Source organism: Hypomesus transpacificus, chromosome 20, assembly GCF_021917145.1.
Source record: "Hypomesus transpacificus isolate Combined female chromosome 20, fHypTra1, whole genome shotgun sequence".
NCBI classification, from domain to species: domain Eukaryota; kingdom Metazoa; phylum Chordata; class Actinopteri; order Osmeriformes; family Osmeridae; genus Hypomesus; species Hypomesus transpacificus.
In genome coordinates, this window is record NC_061079.1 from 4641387 (window position 1) to 4663803 (window position 22417).

Genomic DNA, 22417 nt, shown 5'->3' on the forward strand with positions numbered 1-22417 from the left:
CAATTATCACCCTACGTCACACAACTGTCAAGCAGGCTCAACTGCGCATGTCGGTTGCAAAAGACGACCTTCTCCCCGGTCTATTACACTTGGAGTGTCGATCAGGTCATCATATTTCTCTGGCCACTGGATTGCTGGGCTTAAAGGGGCAATTGACTGCAAAACCGATTTGACCTTGTCATTGTTGAAAAACGACAGTTCGGAGGGTAAACTGAACATACCGTGAATATCAAAGTCCATTGACACCTCTTTCCTATTCAAATCTCAAAAAGAAAAAATTTGGCTGTAAAACGCTAGCTTTTCAACAAAGCCACCGGTCCTACGTAGGACCGGTGGTCGCCCTCTTATTGGCTCTGGTCTGTATCTTTGTCACGCCCCAGAATTTACATCCAGACCAGCCCGAGGTAGCGTCTATCTCCGATACTAGTTTAGCTGCGCGCTGCTCTGTGTAGGCTACTTATAAGGAATTACAAAGAAGAACGTTTTGAATTATAACAAGGATATTGAAAATGGACCACGGTCGTAAATGCTGTGTTCCAGGCTGTACAGGGAAGGCTAACACTCACAGTCTTCCCAAGGAGCCAAACATTCAACAGGCATGGCTGCTGTTGTCTATGAGAAGATCCCGGCGAAGTTCGACACTCAATCATTCATTTGCTCTGAACATTTCACCGAAGACAGTTTTGACAACCTTGGACAATTTCAAGCAGGATATGCTAGGAAGCTGAACCTGGAAAGAGGTGCTGTTCCAACCGTATGCTCATTGCAACCGCAAGCTAAGGACAGTATGATGTTGTGCTAACAGTTATTAGCAATGCTAACGTTTCCTGTATATAGCATACCAGGTCGAATGCTAAATACGTTTCTACACACATCAAATGACTCTAGTCTAGCTAGACTGGCTGTAGTCGGCATTAGAAGGGAAGCTTCCGAAAAATAGCCAGAAAACGAACTGCAGTCTGGCTTATTGCTAACGCCTGTCTAGATAATCTATTTGAAAGAACTGGAGAAAGGCAGGTTCTAGATACAGGATACGTTAGCATTGCTATTAACTGTTACTAGTAACACCTAGACTGTAGGCATGTAAACAAGTTTAGCTTGCTACAGTAGTTAACGCAAGAGCATAGGTAGAATGTGTGATAATTTAGCCTAGTTTATTGGCAATGGGGCTAACGTTGATTCATGTTCCTGACTGTGTTTCATTCAAATAAATAACCTGTGTAATGAAAATGTACAATTCATGATGCATGTTTGTCCAGATCTTTGTCATGTTATTTTACAGCAAGATATCTAGAGCTAGCCTAGCTAACTAACTGAAGCCGAGTAGAATCACGATATGGTTTGGTTGCTAAGCTGTAGCCTAACGTTCTACCCACCTAAATCAATCCAGTTTGCTTCAACAACAGAAGTGGAAACAAGTAATGTTATCATTTCAAATTATATATAGTCAATCTGTTGAAAACAGTGTTGTGTAGACACAATAGATTTATTTGCGCGTTTTTATTTCAAGTCTCCAACTTCGGTGTTTCAGCGAGTGCTGCTGTTGGCCATGTTGCGTTTTTGCTCCCAGCTTCACTCGTTGATAACCAACCAATCAGCGCGCAGCTGATCTAAATATTAATGAGCATACCATAAAAGGAGAAAAGCTAGTGTTTTTTCCCGGGAACATTTCAGAGGATCTGTCAGAGGGCATAGAACAGCACACGGGCCATTTTCAACCCAACCAATGTACATACCCTATTCGGAGACCTTAAGGAACAGTGTGAAATACCCAAAAAACCCAGTCAATTGCCCCTTTAATATTAACTTTTTGAGGCTCTTGGCCTTTGGACAAATACATTTACGTTTCACTTGTCTATGCACAAAAGTCACTTGACCCCGATACCCTTAAATAGCCTGACCAAGTGATCAGGCAAAACTAGCCTGGCTAACGGAGGTCACTTTCTCAGGCAAATGATGAATGAAACAGGCTCGGTTAAAGAAATCCGAGATTCTGGCTATCTTCATCAGGCTCGTATCTACATTAGGCAGTCCTCCCTGACGTTTCTAGTGTAGAATGGAGTGAAATACATCATTGTGCACACTGCCAGTGAGCGACCCAAGTCTGACTGATGCTAATGTCAAAACGGGACGCAGTCTCACTCAGATTGCCAGTTTTAAAGAAATCGCAAAAATAATCGGACCAGCTGGCTAAAAGCTGAATTCCCATATCTCTTGAAAGCCGCCCTGCTCGACTTTTTAGATGTACAATTTACTGTAAAACTGTACAATTATGAACGTTGTGACATTACGTTAGACTATGTGATTTATACCAGGCGACATTCTCACTCCAATTTCAAGACTTCCGTAACACAAATCAAAATTATGATACGACAGGTCAATGGTGAATTGCTGACATTGTTGTGGGCTGTCCTCTTCAACTTTTTTGCTCTTTAATCTAACTATTTACATGATCTGAGCGGCCTTTCTGCCATTTTAAATACTATCATATCCTGGTTTTCTGCAGCAGCATATCGTGCGCATCTCAATTGTTTGCAGTTTACCGGAACACAAGTTCATGTATCGAAAGCCTCTACTTATCTATTCTTGACCATGACATTGCATTTGATGGTTCAACATTGTGTTTTTCAGGATACCCACGCTAGTAGGAAAAGTAGGCTACGCTAAAAAGTGTTTGAAGTGACAGACATGTAACGTATGTTAGTATATCCAGTAATAGACTACTTTTTATTTGGTCTGCGTACACGCGAAAAGCATGATGGGAAATAGTCCTTTACGTTGAGAAAAACAGAACATTTCCACAATTTACATACTTTGAATGATGCCCTTTAAACTCATACGAATAGGCCTACTTTATTCTGTTATAATTAGCCTACCTGATGAAAATAAACACTTTTGCAAAGGTTTATGGAAATGTTGGCCTACGAGTATTGCTGTCCATACAGACATGGCCGCGACCCAGATGGAGATCTGTAGGCTACAGTGTAGAGTAGACACTCGCCGACGGTCTTTGTTTTTGTCGTCCTATTTCAATCTGTGAGTGATATTCTTATTTAAAGGAGACATGACATGAAAACCTCATTTTATGAGGTTGTTTTACATCAATATGAGTTCCCCTAGCCTGCCTTTGGTCCCCCAGTGGCTAGAATCTTCGATAGGTGTAAACCAAGCCCTGGGTGTTCTTCTCCGCCTTTGACAAAATTAAGGCTCAATTGCTCTGTTTCAAAATCTCCTCCTAGTGACGTACATAGGAGCAAGTTTACCTCCCTTCTCTCTGCTTTGCACGCCCAGATCATCTGGCCCACCCATGAGAAACTGAGCTACCACCGTGCAAGGGCGAGTGCGATATCGTTTTTTCCTGGAGAGACATCATGGCGAGCAAACAGAGGATGCATACAAGTTGCTCAGTGCTTGGATGTAGCCTACAAATGCAAGCACACATCTTTTTTTAGTTTCTGCATCCGAGCCTCTGCACAACCACTATTTCAATTTTATTTTCGCTGGTAATGCGCCGACACAACTTCCCAAAGTTTTGCATGTTTGCGCCAAACATTTCAGCCACTACTGTTTCCTCAACTTGAGCCAACACAAAGCTGGCCTTGCTGAAATTAAATTCTGGATCATTACTATATCTCCTTGGTCAAGCTACAAACCTTGTACAAGTAAGTTAACTATTGCTATATCATTTTGTTGGTTTACTGTATATGGTTACCTAGCTTGCTACCCTTAGAATGTGGCTGTAACATTAGCTCTGCAGCTAACAGCTGAGTTACTGTTGCTAATGTAAAGATAAATGGCATCAAGTGTGTGTGTGAATACAAACGCTGTAACGCCAGTGTTGTACACTTCTTTGTTATTTGGATAACCGTTATGCTGTTGGTGTTATGGCGTGCGCGATATCCGCCTTTCCCCTCATTGAATTTATTAAGAGTGTGCACCTCTGCAAACCAGGGTGATCAGATGAGAATGGCTAAATTCGAGGCATCTTACAGCAACGGGGGCTACGAGCCATTGCGATACATCCGTTGTAAACTTTAGCGCATGTTGCCGCCCCTCTCTTCCTCATTAGCATTTAAAGCTACAGACACAGAAACAGCGCGTTTTGAGGAAAGCTCATTGAGGGACTGCTCGTAGTGGCTGTAACTATGCACCAAGGCTGAATTTCGGGAAAAATACTTCAGATACAGTATTAGGGGACCACTAAGGCCTATATAAAAGCATCCAAAAACAGCATTTCATGTCTCCTTTAAACATGTCCCAACTGGACACCCAGTTGAATGTTGGTTGTGATCAAAAAGGAAATTGTAATGTTTTGTGTAATGTCACCGATCATTAGTCATAAAAATTTACTACTGAAAACTTGAACAAATGTAGGCTATACATTTTTCGAAGAGGTGTCGGAAATTAAATTAGGAAGTGAGAACAAGAGCATTACTAGCAGGAAGTGAAACTGGAGCGGATTTGCTCCATTTTGGATCTTCGGAGCACATCGCTTCCATTAAAAGTAGGGGCCACTGGTTATGTTTTCTTCGGATAATCTTGTTCCCGTCAGCTGATCCGTGTTGTTAACCTCGCTCCTGTCCTAACCACACGACTCGATCAGACTTTCCGAGTTGCGAATCACGCAGGGCATTTGCATTTCAAAAGTAGGTATATGACTTGGGCTACATTTGACTAACATTATTCAGCGTTTGTCACAGACTGCAGCGCAATACTGTATCGTAACTGTTCTAGCTCGCTAACGATGATAACTAGTCTTCTTCCCGTGTGGACTTAAACCAAAAGCAGCTTACTGGTTAGCCAGGGCTTGGCTTGCTAGTTGTTGTCAGACAGTACAGTAAATGAGTGCCTTACTCAAACTCATTGCCTGCAACTTATGTTCTAGCTATTTATCCCTTGGGTGGATAGAATACAATATAGCTAGTTGAAGCTGGCTTTTGTGCCTTATACGTGAGTTTAAAGGGCATCATTCAAAGTGTGTAAATTGCGGAAATGTATGGGATATCATGACAGCAAGAGCAAGCTACCTGTGTATTTTAAGGCTATGTTAATGTATGTGTGTAGACAGATGGATAGTCCTGGCAAGCCCTTTGTCTATATACATTACCATATTTTTCTAAATTCACTGGTGGTGCATAGACTAGTTAAAGTCATATGGCTGTGCAAAGTTAAGCCAATGTGTTTTTCTCAATCTTGTGTTTCTTTCACTCGCTAAAGCATGCCTGCCTGGGTTTTCAATATGTCAGCTTGGTCTGACAGAGATTGAACTTGCAGTATCAATGTATTTCGATCTTATTAGATAATCCTCTCTATCTCTATCTCTGACTTTTAAAGGTCACACAAGTTTAAGATGGATACTTCCAAGCTTCCTAAGATCCGTGATGAGGAGCGGGAGAGCGAGTTTGGATATGTCCATGGGGTTTCAGGTCCAGGTCAGTTGTCTAGCAGTCATGTTATGATATATGTTATGTCAATCTGTAGTACAGTTTTCTTATATGCCTCCTATAACATGTTGTTTCGATGAGAAAATCACTTTCATTCATTTATTCCTACTTATTATTTGACCTCTCACCCCACAGTGGTTACAGCAACAGCCATGGCAGGAGCAGCCATGTATGAGCTGGTTCGTGTTGGTCACAGTGAGCTGGTGGGAGAAATCATCCGTTTAGAGGGAGACATGGCCACCATTCAAGTCTACGAGGAGACATGTATCTTTTCAAAATGGCACCCATACTGTACATGATTGTGCTGTTTCCCAAAGGGAACTTGTCCCATGAGAAAACAAGCAAGAATGTAAAAAAAATGTAACTGTCATATCGGGGAATAGCGTCGACCCCACATTTCTTGGACGGTCTCTGAACTTGTATAAGATTTCGAGTGCGTACTTCTCAGTCTCATATCCACCTCCACTTAACCGACTTCTCCTCCCACCTTGGTATTTTATGATGTTTCCCTGAACTTCTGCGTCAGCTGGTGTGTCTGTCGGAGACCCTGTCCTCAGGACAGGAAAACCTCTTTCTGTAGAGTTGGGGCCAGGAATCATGGGTTCCATCTTTGACGGTATTCAGCGTCCGCTGAAGGACATCAATGACCTCACTCAGAGTATCTACATTCCCAGAGGGGTTAACATCGGCGCCCTTAACAGAGACCTTAAATGGGAGTTTTCTCCTGGACAGAGCCTCAGAGTAAGACAAACTTGATTGAGGCCTTTGTGTTGTGTACGGTGGGTCTGTATATAGGGTTTTATTCCAAAAAGAAGTATCTACATTATAGCATCCATACTTTCTTCCTGTCAGGTTGGGAGTCACATTACCGGAGGGGATATTTATGGCATGGTGTTTGAGAACTCCCTGATCAAGCACAAGCTCATGCTTCCACCACGGAACAGAGGCACAGTCACTTACCTGGCCCCACCTGGAAATTACGATGTTTCTGTAAGTGGTTTACTCAGACATATTTCTGTCCAGAGCATAGATCAAAGCTGACCCTACGCTAAAGAATAGGCAGATCCAGGTTTTTTTGTTTCAGTTCAAGAGCAATTTTGATAGTGTTTTATTGTCAGATTAATTGCACTATGTTTGTATGTCAGGATATAGTGCTGGAACTGGAGTTTGAAGGAGTAAAGGACAAGTTCACCATGATGCAAGTTTGGCCGGTGCGACAAATTCGTCCTGTCACAGAGAAGTTACCTGCCAATCATCCTCTGCTTACTGGCCAGAGAGTTCTGGACGCCCTTTTCCCGTGAATATATTTCTCATTACTCCAAAATTGTCTTCTTTAACACCTCCTCCTTTCACAGTTATTGTAGTCAAGCTATCATACTAGCTAGGATTTTCTTTTTGAATTATAACATTTTCATCATAAAAACTGTAGAAACAATTGTCTTGGTATGGTTGTCTTGGTACACAGCTGTGTCCAGGGAGGGACCACTGCTATCCCGGGAGCCTTTGGCTGTGGGAAGACCGTGATCTCTCAGTCCCTGTCCAAGTACTCCAACAGTGACGTCATCGTCTACGTGGGCTGTGGGGAGCGAGGGAATGAGATGTCTGAAGTACTGCGAGATTTCCCTGAGGTTGGTGGCTCTTGGGAAATGGATTTCATTGAATTTAACATTATTATTATTACTAATCATTGTTAAATACGATATACATTTACACTTAACATATTTTACCAGTAGGTGGGTGTTAAAGGAATATAATTAGCCTGACGTTGTCATACTCATAATTTTTGTCAGAATATGAGTCTGATAACTTTCCGTTGAGCCCGCCCTGACAATTTAATTGGTCCGAACAGCTCCTGTTCGGACATAGTTTTTCCCCAACTGAGCTTCCCCAGACCCAACTTCCCGACCAATTTTGTTTTGTGGGCGGGGCTGGCAGCCAGGCTAGAATATAATACCAACTTAATTAAGAATTTTCCAGGATGTTCAGCCTTTGTTACATCTAATCTACTGTGCTCCCCTCCATCCGACAGCTTACCATGGAAGTGGATGGAAAGGTTGAGAGTATAATGAAAAGAACAGCCTTAGTGGCCAACACCTCCAACATGCCTGTGGCTGCCAGGGAGGCCTCCATATACACAGGTATCTCAGTCTGTCCAACTGTTTTTTAAAGTATAACAGGTCAGTTTAGCTGGGAAGACATAGCACGGCCGTGACGACGACGACTCCTACTCTTTTTGTGACACCTCGGACTTTCCATTCTGCGTTTTAGGGATCACCCTGTCCGAGTACTTCAGAGACATGGGCTACAATGTGAGCATGATGGCTGACTCCACCTCACGATGGGCCGAAGCCCTCCGAGAGATCTCAGGGCGATTGGCTGAGATGCCCGCTGGTGAGTCCACTGAGCCAGTGCTGACGAATGGTGACCCTTCGAAATCTAGTTGGAAGTGTTACTCTACTCAGTTTGGACTGATCACACTTGTGTGGGATGCTGTTGACAGACAGTGGATATCCTGCCTATCTGGGAGCCAGACTGGCCTCTTTCTACGAGCGTGCCGGGAGAGTCAAGTGCCTGGGAAACCCAGAAAGAGAGGGCAGCGTCAGCATTGTGGGAGCGTGAGTAGTACACCTATCTTCCAGCAGGGGTCATTGTTGACCTACGATCAGCGCTCTCCAAACCTCTTCCTGCGTAAATAGCATCCTGTCATCTAGTATAACTTATTTCCAAAGGAACCGCGGCCATAATATGACAGGTATGGTAACAGGTTCTGATTTCATCAGATCTCGCAAACTATTCTCATACGACTGGAACGTAAAGTCATGTTGTTATTATTCTGTCCCAGTGTGTCGCCCCCTGGTGGAGACTTCTCAGACCCCGTCACCTCAGCCACGTTGGGTATCGTCCAGGTAAAAAATATAATGGCCTCAGAGTGGCGTTCAATTATTTGGGAGAGCTGTTAACTATGACACTCTCTTCCTAACGGGCTCTTTCTTTTTGCACCCCTTCTCTCAGGTGTTTTGGGGTCTCGACAAGAAGCTGGCCCAGCGGAAGCACTTCCCCTCAGTCAACTGGCTGATCAGCTACAGCAAGTACACCCGCGCTCTGGACGAGTACTACGACAAGCACTTCCCTGAGTTTGTGCCGCTGCGCACCAAGGCCAAGGAGATCCTGCAGGAGGAGGAGGACCTGGCTGAGATCGTCCAGTTGGTCGGCAAGGTGAGGCCAGGTTTCCGAAATATTGTTTTGTTGCGTGGCGTTGGGGGTCGCGATTCGCATTCTTTTGGGTATTGTCCGTGTTTGTCAACCCCAATCTTAATGAAGGTGAGGTGTGTGGAGAGTTTAAGACAAAGCTGGTATTCTTGGTAGGAATCCTCTTGTCTTCTTTATTACAGGCATCTCTGCTCTAGACATGTTTTATGTCACTTTGTTCTATTGGACTGTTTACAGTATACATTTTCAATGTCAAAGTTTGCTGTGAGATTACCTTACCTTTCAACATTTGGGTACGTTGTCAGGTATCCGGGAGACGAGACCAGGGTCTGGGGTGGCACACCGTTATGCGATTGTTTAATTTGGCATGTAGGCTACTAGTTAGTAGGCATAGTACAGCCCTCTGCCACCTGTTGGCGGTATTACCCCAAATATTCCTCCTCAATTTACAGTTTTTTTACGATCGCTATGACATTTTTTTCAATACTTCCAACAATTTTCATCAACTCTTAACGCACCAACACACCTACAGCACACAATTGGCATTTCATGCTCAAAATCACACATTGTAAACTAATCTCAAACACTAATTTTCATAACACAATCATACACTAACATAATACACTATGACTACCAAAACACTCACATGTTCCCTTTCAACGGGAACGTTTAGTCAATCATACCACAATGTCGTAAAAACACTAACATCAGATGGAACTACAGAAACTGCATTCTTTTATATTTGTCAAGTTCCTCAGTATATTGATCATAGATTGTGTTTTGCACTGCAGTTTTTTTGAGACACGTGAAAAGCATGATGGGAAATAGTCCTTTACGTTGGGAAAAACGAACATTTCTGCAATTTAACATTACATACTTTGAATGATGCCCTTTAAACTCTCATTGAATACTTTATTCTGTTATAATTAGCCTACATCATAAAAAGAAACACTTTTGCAAAGGTTTATCGAAATGTACAAGTTTTGCCGTGCATGTGTTACAGACACGGCCTCGATCCCGTCGAGTATATATACTCGCCGACGGTCTTAGTTTTTGTCTACCCTTTCAAACCTTTGAAAATATTCTTATAAAACATGTGCCAACAGGACACTCAGTTGAATGTTGTTGAGATTTAAAGGATTTTTTTTGTGCGTGTAATGTCTTAATAATCATAAACATGATAGGCTACTGAAAATATGTATTCTTTCTACCTGGAACAAATGTATAATTTTTCGAAGAGGTGTCACGGAAATTAAATTAGGAACTGAGAACAAGAGCATTACTATCAGGAAGTGAAACTGGAGCGGAATTGCTACATTTTGAATCTTCAGAGCACATAGCTTCCATTAAAAGTAGGGGCCACAATGGTTATGTTTTCTTCAGATAATCTTGTTCCCGTCAGCTGATCCGTGTAGTAACCTACTGTCCTAACCATACGGCTCGATCAGACATTCCGTCGATAGACCAAACTGGTATGCTTTGTAGGAATCCTATTGCCTTCTTTATTACAGGCATCTCTGGCAGAGACTGACAAGATTACATTGGAGGTTGCTAAACTCATCAAAGATGACTTCCTACAACAGAATGGTTATACTCCTTATGACAGGTGAGCATTGCAATATTGGAAGATGGATGATGGATACAACTACAGTTTTTTTGGCCTTATTTATTATATACATATCTGAGTGACCGGTGTGTGTTCAACAGTAGACCTTGACAAACGTTTTTTTGTCTGTTAAGTGCCGCGAAACGCAGCCTCTCAATCCTAGTCAGAACCAGGATTGAGAGGCTGCTTTAAGGATGATTCAGAACGACAAACCTTCCCCCTTTCCCCTCCCTGAAGGTTCTGCCCCTTCTACAAGACCGTGGGGATCCTGTCCAACATGATCGCCTTCTACGACCTGGCCCGGCACGCGGTCGAAACTACATCCCAGAGTGACAACAAGATCACCTGGTCCATTATCCGCGAGAACATGGGAGAAGTCCTGTACAAGATCAGCTCCATGAAATTCAAGGTAGCCTCTGATGCCAACTCTATACAATCCAAGGATGTTTGAACTGCTCATTTGATTTGAACTCTTGACTCCAAACCCTCCTGTCTTCTTAACTCTTGTTTCAGGACCCAGTGAAAGACGGGGAGGCTAAGATCAAGGCGGACTACGCCCAGCTTCTAGAGGACATGCAGAACTCATTTCGCAGCCTGGAAGATTGAGCTCTGTCCTTCTCTCGACATCCCTTCCTCTCCCAGCCCTGCTAGTTTTCCCGATTCCCCAGTGAAACGCAATGTGTTGCTCCAGTGGCGCCCTGTTTGTGAATGTCTTCTTTGGGCCTGTGACCTCACTACAATCCCTTCAACTCATTTCTATCCTTGGTGTTCCGCTACCCAGATCCACATTCCGATCTTATGTCCCTTATCACAACGCTACACTCTTATGTGTTTCGTACAACCCTACGAAACCCTACTGTCGTCTACAAGGCATTGCTGGATTCCCCTGGGTTTAAACTTGAAGTCATCGGTACCAAATGTGACACGGAGAGAAGGACCAAATGTTTTGATTGTAGCAATAAAACTGCTGCTGCCCCTACTTGCATAGATGTGCAAGTGACCACAAGCGATTTCATAGCCCCCTTGTTGCAGCCAGCCATGTATGGCCCCAATCAGGTTCAACACTTGCACTTAACTTGCTGCTGCAACAGAATGCTGACTTGTCAGTTGATTTGACACACGTGGATGTATACAAGACAGATTGTTGACTGAAATTGAGACATTTGGTCGAGGGACGGAGGCACCCTGTTTGTTGTCAGGATGTTGAGACACTTGTCGTCAACCTTACTTCAGAGATGTGAATATGTTTTCTCTGAGGATACATTGATGTTGTTGTTGTTGTTGATGTTGGTTATTTGTCTCTCTCTGTGTACGTGTGTGTAAAACTGTTAGTCCTTTGTGGGAAACATGTTCTGGTATATTTATGACAAATATTCTACTTGGTTTCAAAGATAAATAAATTGATAATGACTTTTTCCATTCAGCCACAGTATCTCATATGTCAACATGAATGAACAATAAGACAGAATACATGAACAGATCAGGCATTAGCTGATATACTGACAGATTAACCAACAACCCTTAACCCTAACCCACAAATTATACAGATGTGTTATTCAACACATTCAACACAAATATCTTCTCTTTTTAAAATAAACCAGAGAAAAAACATTCAGAATATGGGTTTATCACATTTCAATTATGCTGACAGATTTAGTCTTCTATCCCCACCTATGAATAGATGACAATTCATATGTTTAAACGACACATACAGTTGTGTTTGTCTATCATCTGTTTTTTGTCTTATCCCTTCCCTGCTGGTTTGAACATGTCACTTCATTGGGCTGCGTGCCCTCCCTTCTACAGTTGACTCTGGGGTCTGCTGTGCCAATAGGGCCCCCTCTCTTGGCAGAGAACTGTAGAATGAGTTAGGGATAGGTCTCTGGGTAATGATACAAGGGTGCTGTGGAGGACTGACCTTTCGAGAACGAAGCCTTCACTGTGGTGCTAAACTCAAAACACATACTTCCCCCAAATCCCCCATCAAAATATGTTTTGTAGCACTCCACAACTTTGAGGGTAATAAGAAAATTGCTGTCTACTTCTAGATCTTGGAAGTGTGTACTTACATGGATAATACAGTAATTATATGAACATATATATACTGTATATGAATGTAATCATATCATATTTCCAATTAAATAAAAATTCATATTGAACGAAGATGTACAATGCCCAACTTTGTTTTAAAATCCCCATACAATGTGCTTACCTGACTTCAGTACTAGACATACACTGCTGAGCGTGGCTTTACACATGAGACTCAACCTATTACAGTGTGCTGTCTGCAGCTGACTGCATTACTCAGCAAAAATTGGATTAGTGTCTTTCTCTTGTTTAATGCATGTGGTTTAAGCTTTCAGTACTCCTTACTTCTGTCTAATGGTAAGCAAGCCAAGGGAACATCAGTCTCTGAATTGATCTGGATCATCCACAGAAGACCACCAGAGTAGACAGAAGGATGATTCGGCCATCTCTGTATCTCCCTGTTTGTAATATGAGTGTGTGTGTGTGTCTCTGTGTGTGTGTGTGTCTGTATGTAAGTAAGTAGAAGTATCAGAAACCCTCTTCAATACTGTTCTATGTGGAGCTGGGGGGAAGGGTCAAATGGCTGGCTGGAGGAAATATGATGCCAAAGGGTGGGGCCACACGTGCCTCAAATACCCTGACACCCTGGTCCTTGCATAACCGCCTGTAGCCTTTAACGCCTTGCCCACTTAGTGTCATTCAATCCAGTGTGAGCTGTCAGAGTTGTAGCTGTGCTTTTTTAACACGTTGGTGTTGTGAGCAAATTAGTTTGAGATAACTATGGCCTGTGTTCCGTGCAGCAAAACACATCAAACCCGAGACAAAAGAGACCGATTTTTTTTTTGCAGCAGTATAACCTAAATGCGACTAAATAGGCCTACATTATCTGACTAAATGTACAAGCCATTAAACAAGATCTAACAGCGGACTAAAGATAGAACGGGTAGTTTTATTGATACCGTGGGCATTTAAAGTAGCCTAATTTAGGTCCAGTAGCTATACCCAACTCATGTATTATTATAATATCCGTAGCCAAAAAATGCTCTTCAGTTGTAGGCTAATTGCTTTCACCTTTACACGTAGCATACGTTATGTCTCTACGGCACCTACCACTGAGGCACTGTGGAGAAGCTGTCCGCCTGGGAATCCTTGAAATACGAAACCTCTCTACACGCTGTTCCACTGTCGCCACCACAGCCAGACGTGACTCTCTTCAAAAACCAAGAACTCTGACTTCATTAGTTCTTGTCATCAAACCAAATAGTAGAAGAACTATTTCAATTTATTTGGACATCAACATTGAAACGTAAGTTATGATCGAATACCCTGCGAAGCACTCACTTAATATTTTTGGAAATGTTTAACTTGTTGTCATGGTTGTGCTTTGGACTTCGTTTTACAATTTGATTTCCGTTTTTGACATCATAGGGTTTAAAGTTTCCTATAATCAACCGTAAAACGACAAGTAGCCAATTTGGCCATGCTGGGGGTAGTACAATTAGAAGAGGGTTGTTACGTTTTTTAACACCTTGTATGCGGTAGGCTAAAAGCATAAAAAGAAGGTACATTCAAATGCCCATCTAATAATCTATCCAGTAACGAGGTTAATCTGAAGACAATCTTTCACACCTGTTATAGTGGTCCACTTTACAACCAACAGGCTACTCACCACTGGAAAGGTTGCTTAGGATTCTAACCTCTAAATCAGAATAGCCTTTTAATAATATTTTTCTTTTCACCAAAGTTCTAGACTTAATAGGAAATTGACAAATAAATAAGAAAGGGAAGGGTTTTCCAAACTCGAAGGCTAGGTCAAGGAGAGCCATTAATTGTAACTTGTGTTATGTGTTCGATAACAAAGCCAACACTGGCAGTCATTCAGATATGTCATCCTGCCTTCATGATTGATGCCTACGTTGAGGACCTTTGTTCTTTTTTTGTCCCAGATAGATTGTCCCTGTGGACATATTGGCCTTGTTTCTAAAAGTGAAATGAGTTGTACTCCTCTGGGGTTGGATCACATCCTGAATATTATAGAAATGCCGATTTCATTAAGTTAAATTAATTTTCCAAATTGATCCAAAATTATTTTCCAGTAAGACTGTTGTGTGTTCATTAGAACAGTATTTATAGGGCAGACTAGTCTACAATTGAATGGAGTACTCTATAACACAAGGAGCCAGTTGATGCTAGTATAACAGTATAAAAGCATTTTTAAGAAACGACTAAAGTAAATTGAGTTCCACAAATGAGTTATTTTGCCTCACTTTTGGTGTCACTTTTGCCACTTTTTGATTCCTTCTTTTTGCTCCTCGTTTGAACAGATACAGTACACGGTAGAATAACAGATAAGTCACCATGAAAAAGGAGAAGTTTAAGCCCCCAGAACCGGACGATCCGATGTGCTGCTGTGAGTGTGACGTTGACCCGTGCGGATGCTGCTGTGACAGTGAGGATCTGGATGAAGCCTGCAACAGGTCAGATGGTTGGAGAAGAAGATAATGGGGTAAAGAGTCAGGTGGCTGAGCGGTGAGGGAATCGGGCTAGTAATCAGAAGATTGCCAGTTCGATTCCTGGCTGTGTCAGATGACGTTGTGTCCTTGGGCAAGGCACTCTCTACCTGCCTTGGGGGGAATGTCCCTGTACCTACTGTAAGTCGCTCTGGATAAGAGCGTCTGCTAAATGACTACATGTAAAATAAATATATTGTCCCATTTCTTTCTTTTTCAATCCTACCTTAGTTCTTGATCCTTTTCAATCTCTCTGTCATCCTATAGATGTCTAAAGGCCAAGCTCCAAAACACACCACCTGTGCTGGATCGCCTGAGGCTGCCCCTGCTGTCAGATGACCGACAAGTTGAGATCTCCATGGTTCCTGCTCTGATGCTGCTGCCTGTCCTTCTGCACGTGGCAGCCTTGCATTTCTTGCTGGGCATCATCATCCTGACCGCCATGCCCGGCCTGGTGCTGTGGTACTATTACGCAACGCACAAGAAGAAGAGGCGCACCCTGTTCTTCCTCACCCTGGCACTCTACTCCCTGGCGTACATGTACTACCTCTTCCTCACGGAAATAGTACCACGTGGGGATGTGAGTCACTTGCAGCTGGGAACTGTGACCCTGGGGGTGGTTCTCACCCTGGTCTCCCTTATCCATACCAAGAGAGGGCCTGGATTGGTGAAGCCTTCATTCGATGATGCCGACAGTCTGAACACCACTCACGGCCAAGAGCTCAATAGAGGCTCTGACCCCCACGTCAATGGAGCCGGCCAGTGTGAGGTGTCTGACACCAGTGTTGGAGCTGTGAGGCTGCCGGCTGAGGCTGTCCCGGGGAAGAGAGGGAGATGTCCGGTGTGCAAAGTGACTCGCCCCCCGAGGGCGGGACATTGTCGCATCTGTGGTGCCTGTGTTCTCCGCCTGGACCATCACTGTGTCTGGTGGGTTCCAGTAAGGTTGTGTCTTTCCAATCTATACCCAGAAGACAAGTCGTTTTCTTTCCCAGTTGCATGGGGATTTTCCTCCCCCTTTTCTACGAATGAAACGATATTTAGCAATCTAGGAGGATGTGGATGTGTTTCCACCAGAAAGTTACCAAAGATGGCAACTTATTTGGCTGCATTGGCAAAGTCCTCTCGGTAGATCGACTGAAACGTCCACCCTTATGTGTTTATTTAGAGTGTTTTGTAATACAATTTGATGTAATCACACCTGACACGCAGTTAAGTTGTGTGAAGTGTTTCGTTTGGGATCTCTTACAAATGATTTACCTTTTTCAATCTGACAATCTGAATTCAAAAAAAGTTCCTATGGTTTTTGTCCTTGCCTGTTCACCATTCACTCATGTGAATGCGACCCATTTGTGTTCCTCAACTTTTACCTCACTCTTCCAAGCTAATGCTAAATTACCTTAGCATTTCAGAGTCTCGGAAGTATGGCAGCTCTGTCGAGTAGACTCTTTGTTTATTATTCTTGGACAGTATGGCATTCTTGGTTGACTTACTGGCAATATGTCATCAAGAGTCAAGAGAGTAAGAAACCAGGACTGAAGTGATTCACACTTCTGGCAGGACTCAGCTGCCAGGGCATGATGGTGGTTGGAAGCTGGCATTGGTCAGACTTGTAGCCCGCTGGTGTCGGCTTAGAATGGAACTAATGAGATACCACCTTTTGGATAATGCTGATGGGTCACTGACAAGAAATCAATGGATGCAAGGAATATTTGGCCAAGAATTGAACATAACTACTTCAGTTAGTATGCTCAGCTTTGATTAATAATACATGCATAACATTTTCACTTAGTTAATTTAGAGTATTTTGTGTAGGCAGGCAAGAATACAATGTATTCATGAAGTTTTGAATACATGTTGTACGGTGGAAATGGGTAAATCATTTGGAGAAGCAGAAATTATCTTTCCGATTGGCAAGAACAACTATATTATGACTATACCGCTACAAATGGTGGTTTATAAATTGGTCAGGATTGGTCATGTCCCAAAATGGCAAGACATGACACTCATTAAGACAGTTGAATGAAGTATAATTTATCCAGAGAGATAAGTGCTTGTTCACTTAGTTTTAGCATACCAGTCGTGACTCATGAGTGAGTGATGGATGTAAGAGTAAGTAACAGATGTTGGGTAGTGGAGGCTATTGTGTGGATAGAGAAGTATTGACCAAGCAGATGACCCTGTGTCCCTTTGCAGTTCTTTCGTTTACACATGTGCAACTTTCAGTTCTCCGACTCTAATCTGATATCTACAACTCTCAGCGCACAAAAAAACTCTTCCAAATCGTTTAAGTAGGACGGTCAGGCAAAGAAGACTCACTAAAGTCAGGCAGGCTGAAGAGACATATGCAAAGCCCACAGGAGTTCACCCCCACCCCAACAAGGTGAAGCAGGCTCAAACCGGGACAATCTGTTACCATTGGCCTTTAGACACGCACACACCAGACAAGGGAATGTGGTCTTGCTCTTGATTGTTCACGTGCGGACATGGTCGAGTTTGGGGATGTTTTAACTTTAGCCACAGTGTCTTGTGTGTGTGTGTGTGTGTGTCTGTGTCACTGTGGAGACAGGATAAACAGCTGTGTAGGCCAGGCCAACCATCGGAGTTTCCTGATGACCCTCCTGGTCTTCCTACTAACCTGTCTATATGGGATCGGTCTGGTGCTCCGTAGCGTGTGTCCACGCCAGTACCTTCTCACTGCCCTGCTCTACTGCCCAGGTGTCTACAATCACTACAGGTACACTGTCATACGGTCAGAACAGTCACACTCTGAAATCGCTTCCTCGTATGTCAAATCTACAGATGTTTTCATGTAATTTCATCTGCGGACCATTTGTGGCACAGTAAGTTTAGTTGTAGCTGTGGTAGGCTACAGTTAAATGTAGAGTTTGTTGGTAATGGGAGGTGATATGTGCTTCAATGGGGGTAGTCAGTAGTCATGCAGAGGAATTGATGTTTTGGGGCTGAGGTTTTAGGCGTGACTAAAAGGTACTCTACCAGTATTCCTAATGTCTTATTCACCCCCCTCTACTCCCACCTCCCTCAGGGGGCCAGGTTTGAATTCCGCCCGGGCCATTTCCTGCATGTCATTTCCTCTGTCTCTCCATTACATTTACTGTTTTTCTTCACTGTCAGAAGTAATGGACTGATCAGCGTGTAACATTCATTCAAACAAAGTTATTTTCTTTTGAAAACTCAAAACCGTCAGGGAGACTGTTCCGTGGTCCACGTGTTTTAAAGGCTAATCGTGATTTGGGAATAGGAATGGTTGGAGCCCACAGAAAAAGCACCTGAATGCTATCATGGTAAACACCTAACACCTTAACTCCCCCTTGAGGCTGACATGAGAAAACACAATACTGCCCCAGCCAAGTACGATATGTTGCATTACGTTACATTAAATGGTCTGCAGATTAAAAGGCGTTCAAGAAGGCGTTCAATAATTTTTTTTAAATTCAATCCTTAATTTAATCCTTATTCAATCCTTATCCGAAGATGAATTCTGAATTGACAACCTTCCTGACACCAGGTAATGACCAAATGGCACCAAAAATACCCTGTGGTTCTGAACGAAACTGATAATACTCTGCATATTTACAGCTCTGCCCTTTGCTTCACCTGTGCCTGGTACAGCAGCATCGTCACTGGAGGACTGCTACACCTACTCGTGCTGCAGCTGGTAAACGTCAGCTACAACGTGACGGAGCGGGAGGCACAGCTTGCTTTGAGGAACAGAACAAGCCAAAGCCGCCTGTGTGGCCTGGTGGTGGACACGGGTGTTTACTCACGCGGCTTCTTGCGTAACTGGACAGAGTTCCTGACCATGGGAGAGCCTGCAATACTCCCGTCCAAACACACAAATCTGGTTTAGCCATGATTCGACCACTACCTTCAGCAGAAAACCCTCTCTGGACAGTTGTACTGAAAATGTGGATTGAGACTATGTACATCATCTTATATATAAAAATATGATGGGGGACTATTTGTCCCTAAAGAGAAACCTTTAGAAAATCATCCTCAGGTATCATAGTCTAGTTCTTCCTGATTGGCTAGTCTACTCTAAATTCCAAACATGTGCATGCTTCAAACAGACAACCATGGTCCCCGTACCGAAGAAACCTTCCATCACCTGTCTGAATGACTACCGCCCCGCAGCACCGACCAAATTAGTCAAATCCCACATGCAATGGGGGAAATCACTTCCCCAACTTGCAAGGCACCTACCACACACAGTTCCTCAGGAACGCACAGAGAAACACAAAGGACTACAGCCACTCAGGCACTGCTGCTGTGTGGCAAACGGTACAAGAGCATCTGTTCACAGACTTCCAGACTCACTGGCAGTGTCTTTCAGGCTTCTCAACTCATTTCAGTTGACCATTATTCACCTCAATGTTAGCTATGGTCACTTTAACTTACTGTACAAACGCAATCACTTTACGTCTATAATGCTTATCATGCTCCTTACATATGTAAAGTGTACCAATTTATTTATGACAAGCAAATTCAAAAAGTGTAGCAAGATGTGTACTGTAGATGTTGATATACGTAAGCCTACATTTTTTCCCCAAAAACTCCCAAATTTACTTTCAGTCCACAGAGCAAATGTATAGCTGCACGTGTGCATTACTTGACTTCCGAAAGCAGGCTGTTTCTGCACATGATGCCAACAGCCAGATTATCAAATATTTGTGAGACTTAAAGAAGTACTGTGTATATTTACAATTAAATTACTAACTATAGAAACTGAATATAAGTTCCATCCATCCACTGGAATCTCTTCTTGAACTCTTTAGTATGTAAAACTCTTCTTAATGATGTATTATTTAAATAAACCAAGACACAATGTATTTGATACCTTTACTCTAAAGACGTCACAGAAAAAAATGGTAGCTATCAAGAAGCTCTATGATGAGCACAATTTAATGGAGAATGGGATCTGTAAAGACAAAGGCGTGTAACTTTCAAGTACACTGAAAAAAACATCTGAATAAAAAAGTGATTACAATTCCCCTGCTGTCATAACATTTTTGCAAGTCGTTACTATTTTTTTCAACGAGAAATAATGAAATCATCCAAATCCACTCATACTGTCATCACTTCTCAGTGTTTCATTGGTTAGCAGAAAAAGTATTGAACCTTGTTTAACCTACCCAAAAGCCTTTTCGGGTAAGAGGCATGATTAAGATTTCCAGTGACTGTTTTGCAGGCCTACAGTATTTCTCATTCCTGAGATATAAAATAATATCTCTTGGTCTTTGCAAAATGACCCTGCCTCATTTGTAATTTCTTCAACTAAATCCCTGATCCCTTTGTCTCAAGTAGTTCAGTACATTTCACAGCACATGGATGGATTTCTCTGGATGTTTTCGAGCGGATCTTCAGTGCTGTTCACGCTGGACCCAATCAGCGTACCCTCCAGCATAATGACGAACCCTGTGAGAAGATGGAGGATCAATAAAGTGAGGCTAATTCTCAACAAATAATCCAAGTGAATACTGCTGTTAAACAAACATATTTGTGTAATCACTGACAGCAAAGCACAATTTCCTTGTACGGTGATGAATAAATGATCTTATCTTACATTGTACACAGTAGTTGAGTTAATGTCAAAGCTACCTGTTAAAGCCCAGAGCCAACATTGTGTTAAGCGCGCTTGCACTCCGACGCCCTCTTTGGCAATAGAGCACAATGTTGGTGTCATCCTTCTGAGGAGGTGATACTCCAAACATCTGATGAAACTGAACTGGGCTCAGTTTCAAAGCGTCCTGGAGTTCTCCAACTACACAGACAACATTATTACACTTAGAGACTTATAATTATTCAAACATGTAGATACACACAGACATGTTGTAAATGATACTCACGTGGGAGGTTTACAGAACCTGGAATCCTCCCGTCAATAAACTCATCCGGATCACGGACATCAAACAGTTGGACGTTGCCACTGGACAAAATGGCTTTCAGCTGCTCATAAGACACCTCTGAATCTGTGTACAATAAATGAAAGATGTTGTAGAGAGTGAAGTCGGTTTAAGACGCAAGGTCAGTGTTCTGGGCTACTGAGACATATTTAATTACCGCTAAATAAGAGATGGAAAGCAAACAATATACAATGTGGGAGAACTTAAATGTGCTTGCAAACAACTGTGATAACATGACATCGCCTTGACTAATGGTTTTCACATGTTTACATGTTATCGAAATTTGAGTCCCACAAAGACTATACCCCACACTAACAGGATGTGGGGTTAACATCAAGACCGGTCCCCTTACCTCTAAAGCAGCCTTTCTCGATATTCGTCCCAGGGCCCCCCTCCCCCATTTATTTGTTTCCTTCTTCCCTCACAATTTAAATTTGTTATCTCAGACATGCAGAAAACATCTCATGTGAGATGTGTATCTCATGTGAGATGTGTACTGCATGAGGGCAGGGGGTCCCAAAAACCTGGATTGAGAACGGTCTAAAAGGTTTGAAAATAGTCAGCAGACATAAATATAGGCTACCTTAAAAAATACAACAAATGATATAGGCCTATAGAATGTAAGATATTGTCAATGGTAGTTGCTTACAGTCTGCCAACTATCACATTTATAAACTATATTGACCAACAAAAACCATCTAAAAAGGTTTCCCCCATGGGCCACTGCTACCACTGACAAAGATGACTGAATGGTCATTGACCCTTCAGAAGGGTGATCTCACGAAATGATCAGTTGAAGTTGAAATAGTATGGGTGTGATAGGTTAGCAAGTTGAACAAGTAATGTGGGTCAAACTGGGATAACATGACATATCTAGTCTCGACTTGGCTATACGGTTTTGAGACATTACGATATAGACACCTTCTACACAAGATTGAAGCGAAGTGGCTGTGGGGTAAACATCGAGCCATGGGCTACGTCTAAAGGATTGAAAAAATCGACAGCCTACCTGTGGTTCCAAGATCAACTCCGTATGGTTTAGAACACTGGCTGTCGACCGCACCGGTACACTGCCAACCTCCATCGTGCGTCTCTTCACCTAAGGTCAGTGATAACGCCAAGAAAGCAAACGAGCAAACCCCAAGAACGAACATTTTTCGTGTGGACTTTGCCACTTTTCACTGTCCGCCTTGTATTCATGCGTACGTGTGAAAGTTCACGTTTACAACTCCACCCCACCAATTGCCGGGGCCCCAATTCGTTTATCGTTCCATGATAGGCTACAGACGTGCCTTTTGTCACACTGCATGTCAATGAAATACATCGGCAGGTTTTCCCTGATAAAGCTGTAGTAAAATACAATTTGGAACCACGGGGAGAGAAGATACAAGTTTTGGAATAAGTGGAACTCTGTAGCGTTCTGGCCAAGGACGATACGACTAGTAGGCTACAACAAAATGTTAAAACACAGTTAAGTTACTTTTAGGGCAGGTCTACAAGGATAAAAGCCCCTGAATAAGACTATCAGACGGTGTGCCTATTGATTAGCCTGGTCCTAACCAGACTCTCGTAGCAAAATCCTTATCGAGCGGAAGTAGGCTACGTAGGAGGGCAGAGCCATGCCATTCTCTGGCCAGGCTACCTATGGATGGCCTGGCAGTGGCTTTTTGCGAATGGTGGGCGTGGCACACTGTCCAT

At 42.8% G+C, this 22417-nt stretch overlaps 3 protein-coding genes across 5 annotated transcripts; 2 read left to right on the plus strand and 1 right to left on the minus strand.

Annotated features, from left to right (window-relative positions):
• The first annotated feature begins 4449 nt into the window (after positions 1-4449).
• LOC124482763 (V-type proton ATPase catalytic subunit A) lies at positions 4450-11683 on the plus strand. The gene is made up of 15 exons (XM_047043261.1): positions 4450-4646; positions 5335-5432; positions 5580-5708; positions 5971-6185; positions 6297-6434; positions 6590-6741; positions 6910-7072; positions 7474-7582; positions 7713-7835; positions 7945-8059; positions 8287-8350; positions 8457-8660; positions 10166-10260; positions 10498-10669; positions 10774-11683. Exons 2-15 carry the CDS (start codon positions 5351-5353, stop codon positions 10864-10866), a joined length of 1854 nt encoding a protein of 617 aa, XP_046899217.1. The 5' UTR covers positions 4450-4646; positions 5335-5350; the 3' UTR covers positions 10867-11683.
• A 1739-nt stretch (positions 11684-13422) lies between these two features.
• On the plus strand, positions 13423-19805 carry LOC124482820 (palmitoyltransferase ZDHHC23-A-like). 3 transcript variants are annotated; one of them, XM_047043364.1, is made up of 5 exons: positions 13423-13594; positions 14613-14765; positions 15066-15725; positions 17365-17532; positions 18429-19805. In XM_047043364.1, the coding sequence occupies exons 2-5, from the start codon at positions 14647-14649 to the stop codon at positions 18664-18666; spliced, it is 1185 nt and encodes a 394-aa protein (XP_046899320.1). In that variant the 5' UTR covers positions 13423-13594; positions 14613-14646; the 3' UTR covers positions 18667-19805. The 3 variants fall into 3 exon arrangements, with proteins under 3 accessions (XP_046899320.1, XP_046899321.1, XP_046899319.1); XM_047043365.1 differs by having other exon boundaries at positions 18432-19805; XM_047043363.1 differs by having other exon boundaries at positions 13424-13594; positions 18396-19805.
• Positions 19686-22326, minus strand: LOC124482821 (thiosulfate:glutathione sulfurtransferase-like). Its single transcript, XM_047043366.1, has 4 exons — positions 21729-22326; positions 20663-20785; positions 20415-20577; positions 19686-20231 (listed from the first exon to the last, which is right to left on the minus strand). Exons 1-4 carry the CDS (start codon positions 21871-21873, stop codon positions 20177-20179), a joined length of 486 nt encoding a protein of 161 aa, XP_046899322.1. The 5' UTR covers positions 21874-22326; the 3' UTR covers positions 19686-20176.
• Positions 22327-22417: the final 91 nt, after the last annotated feature.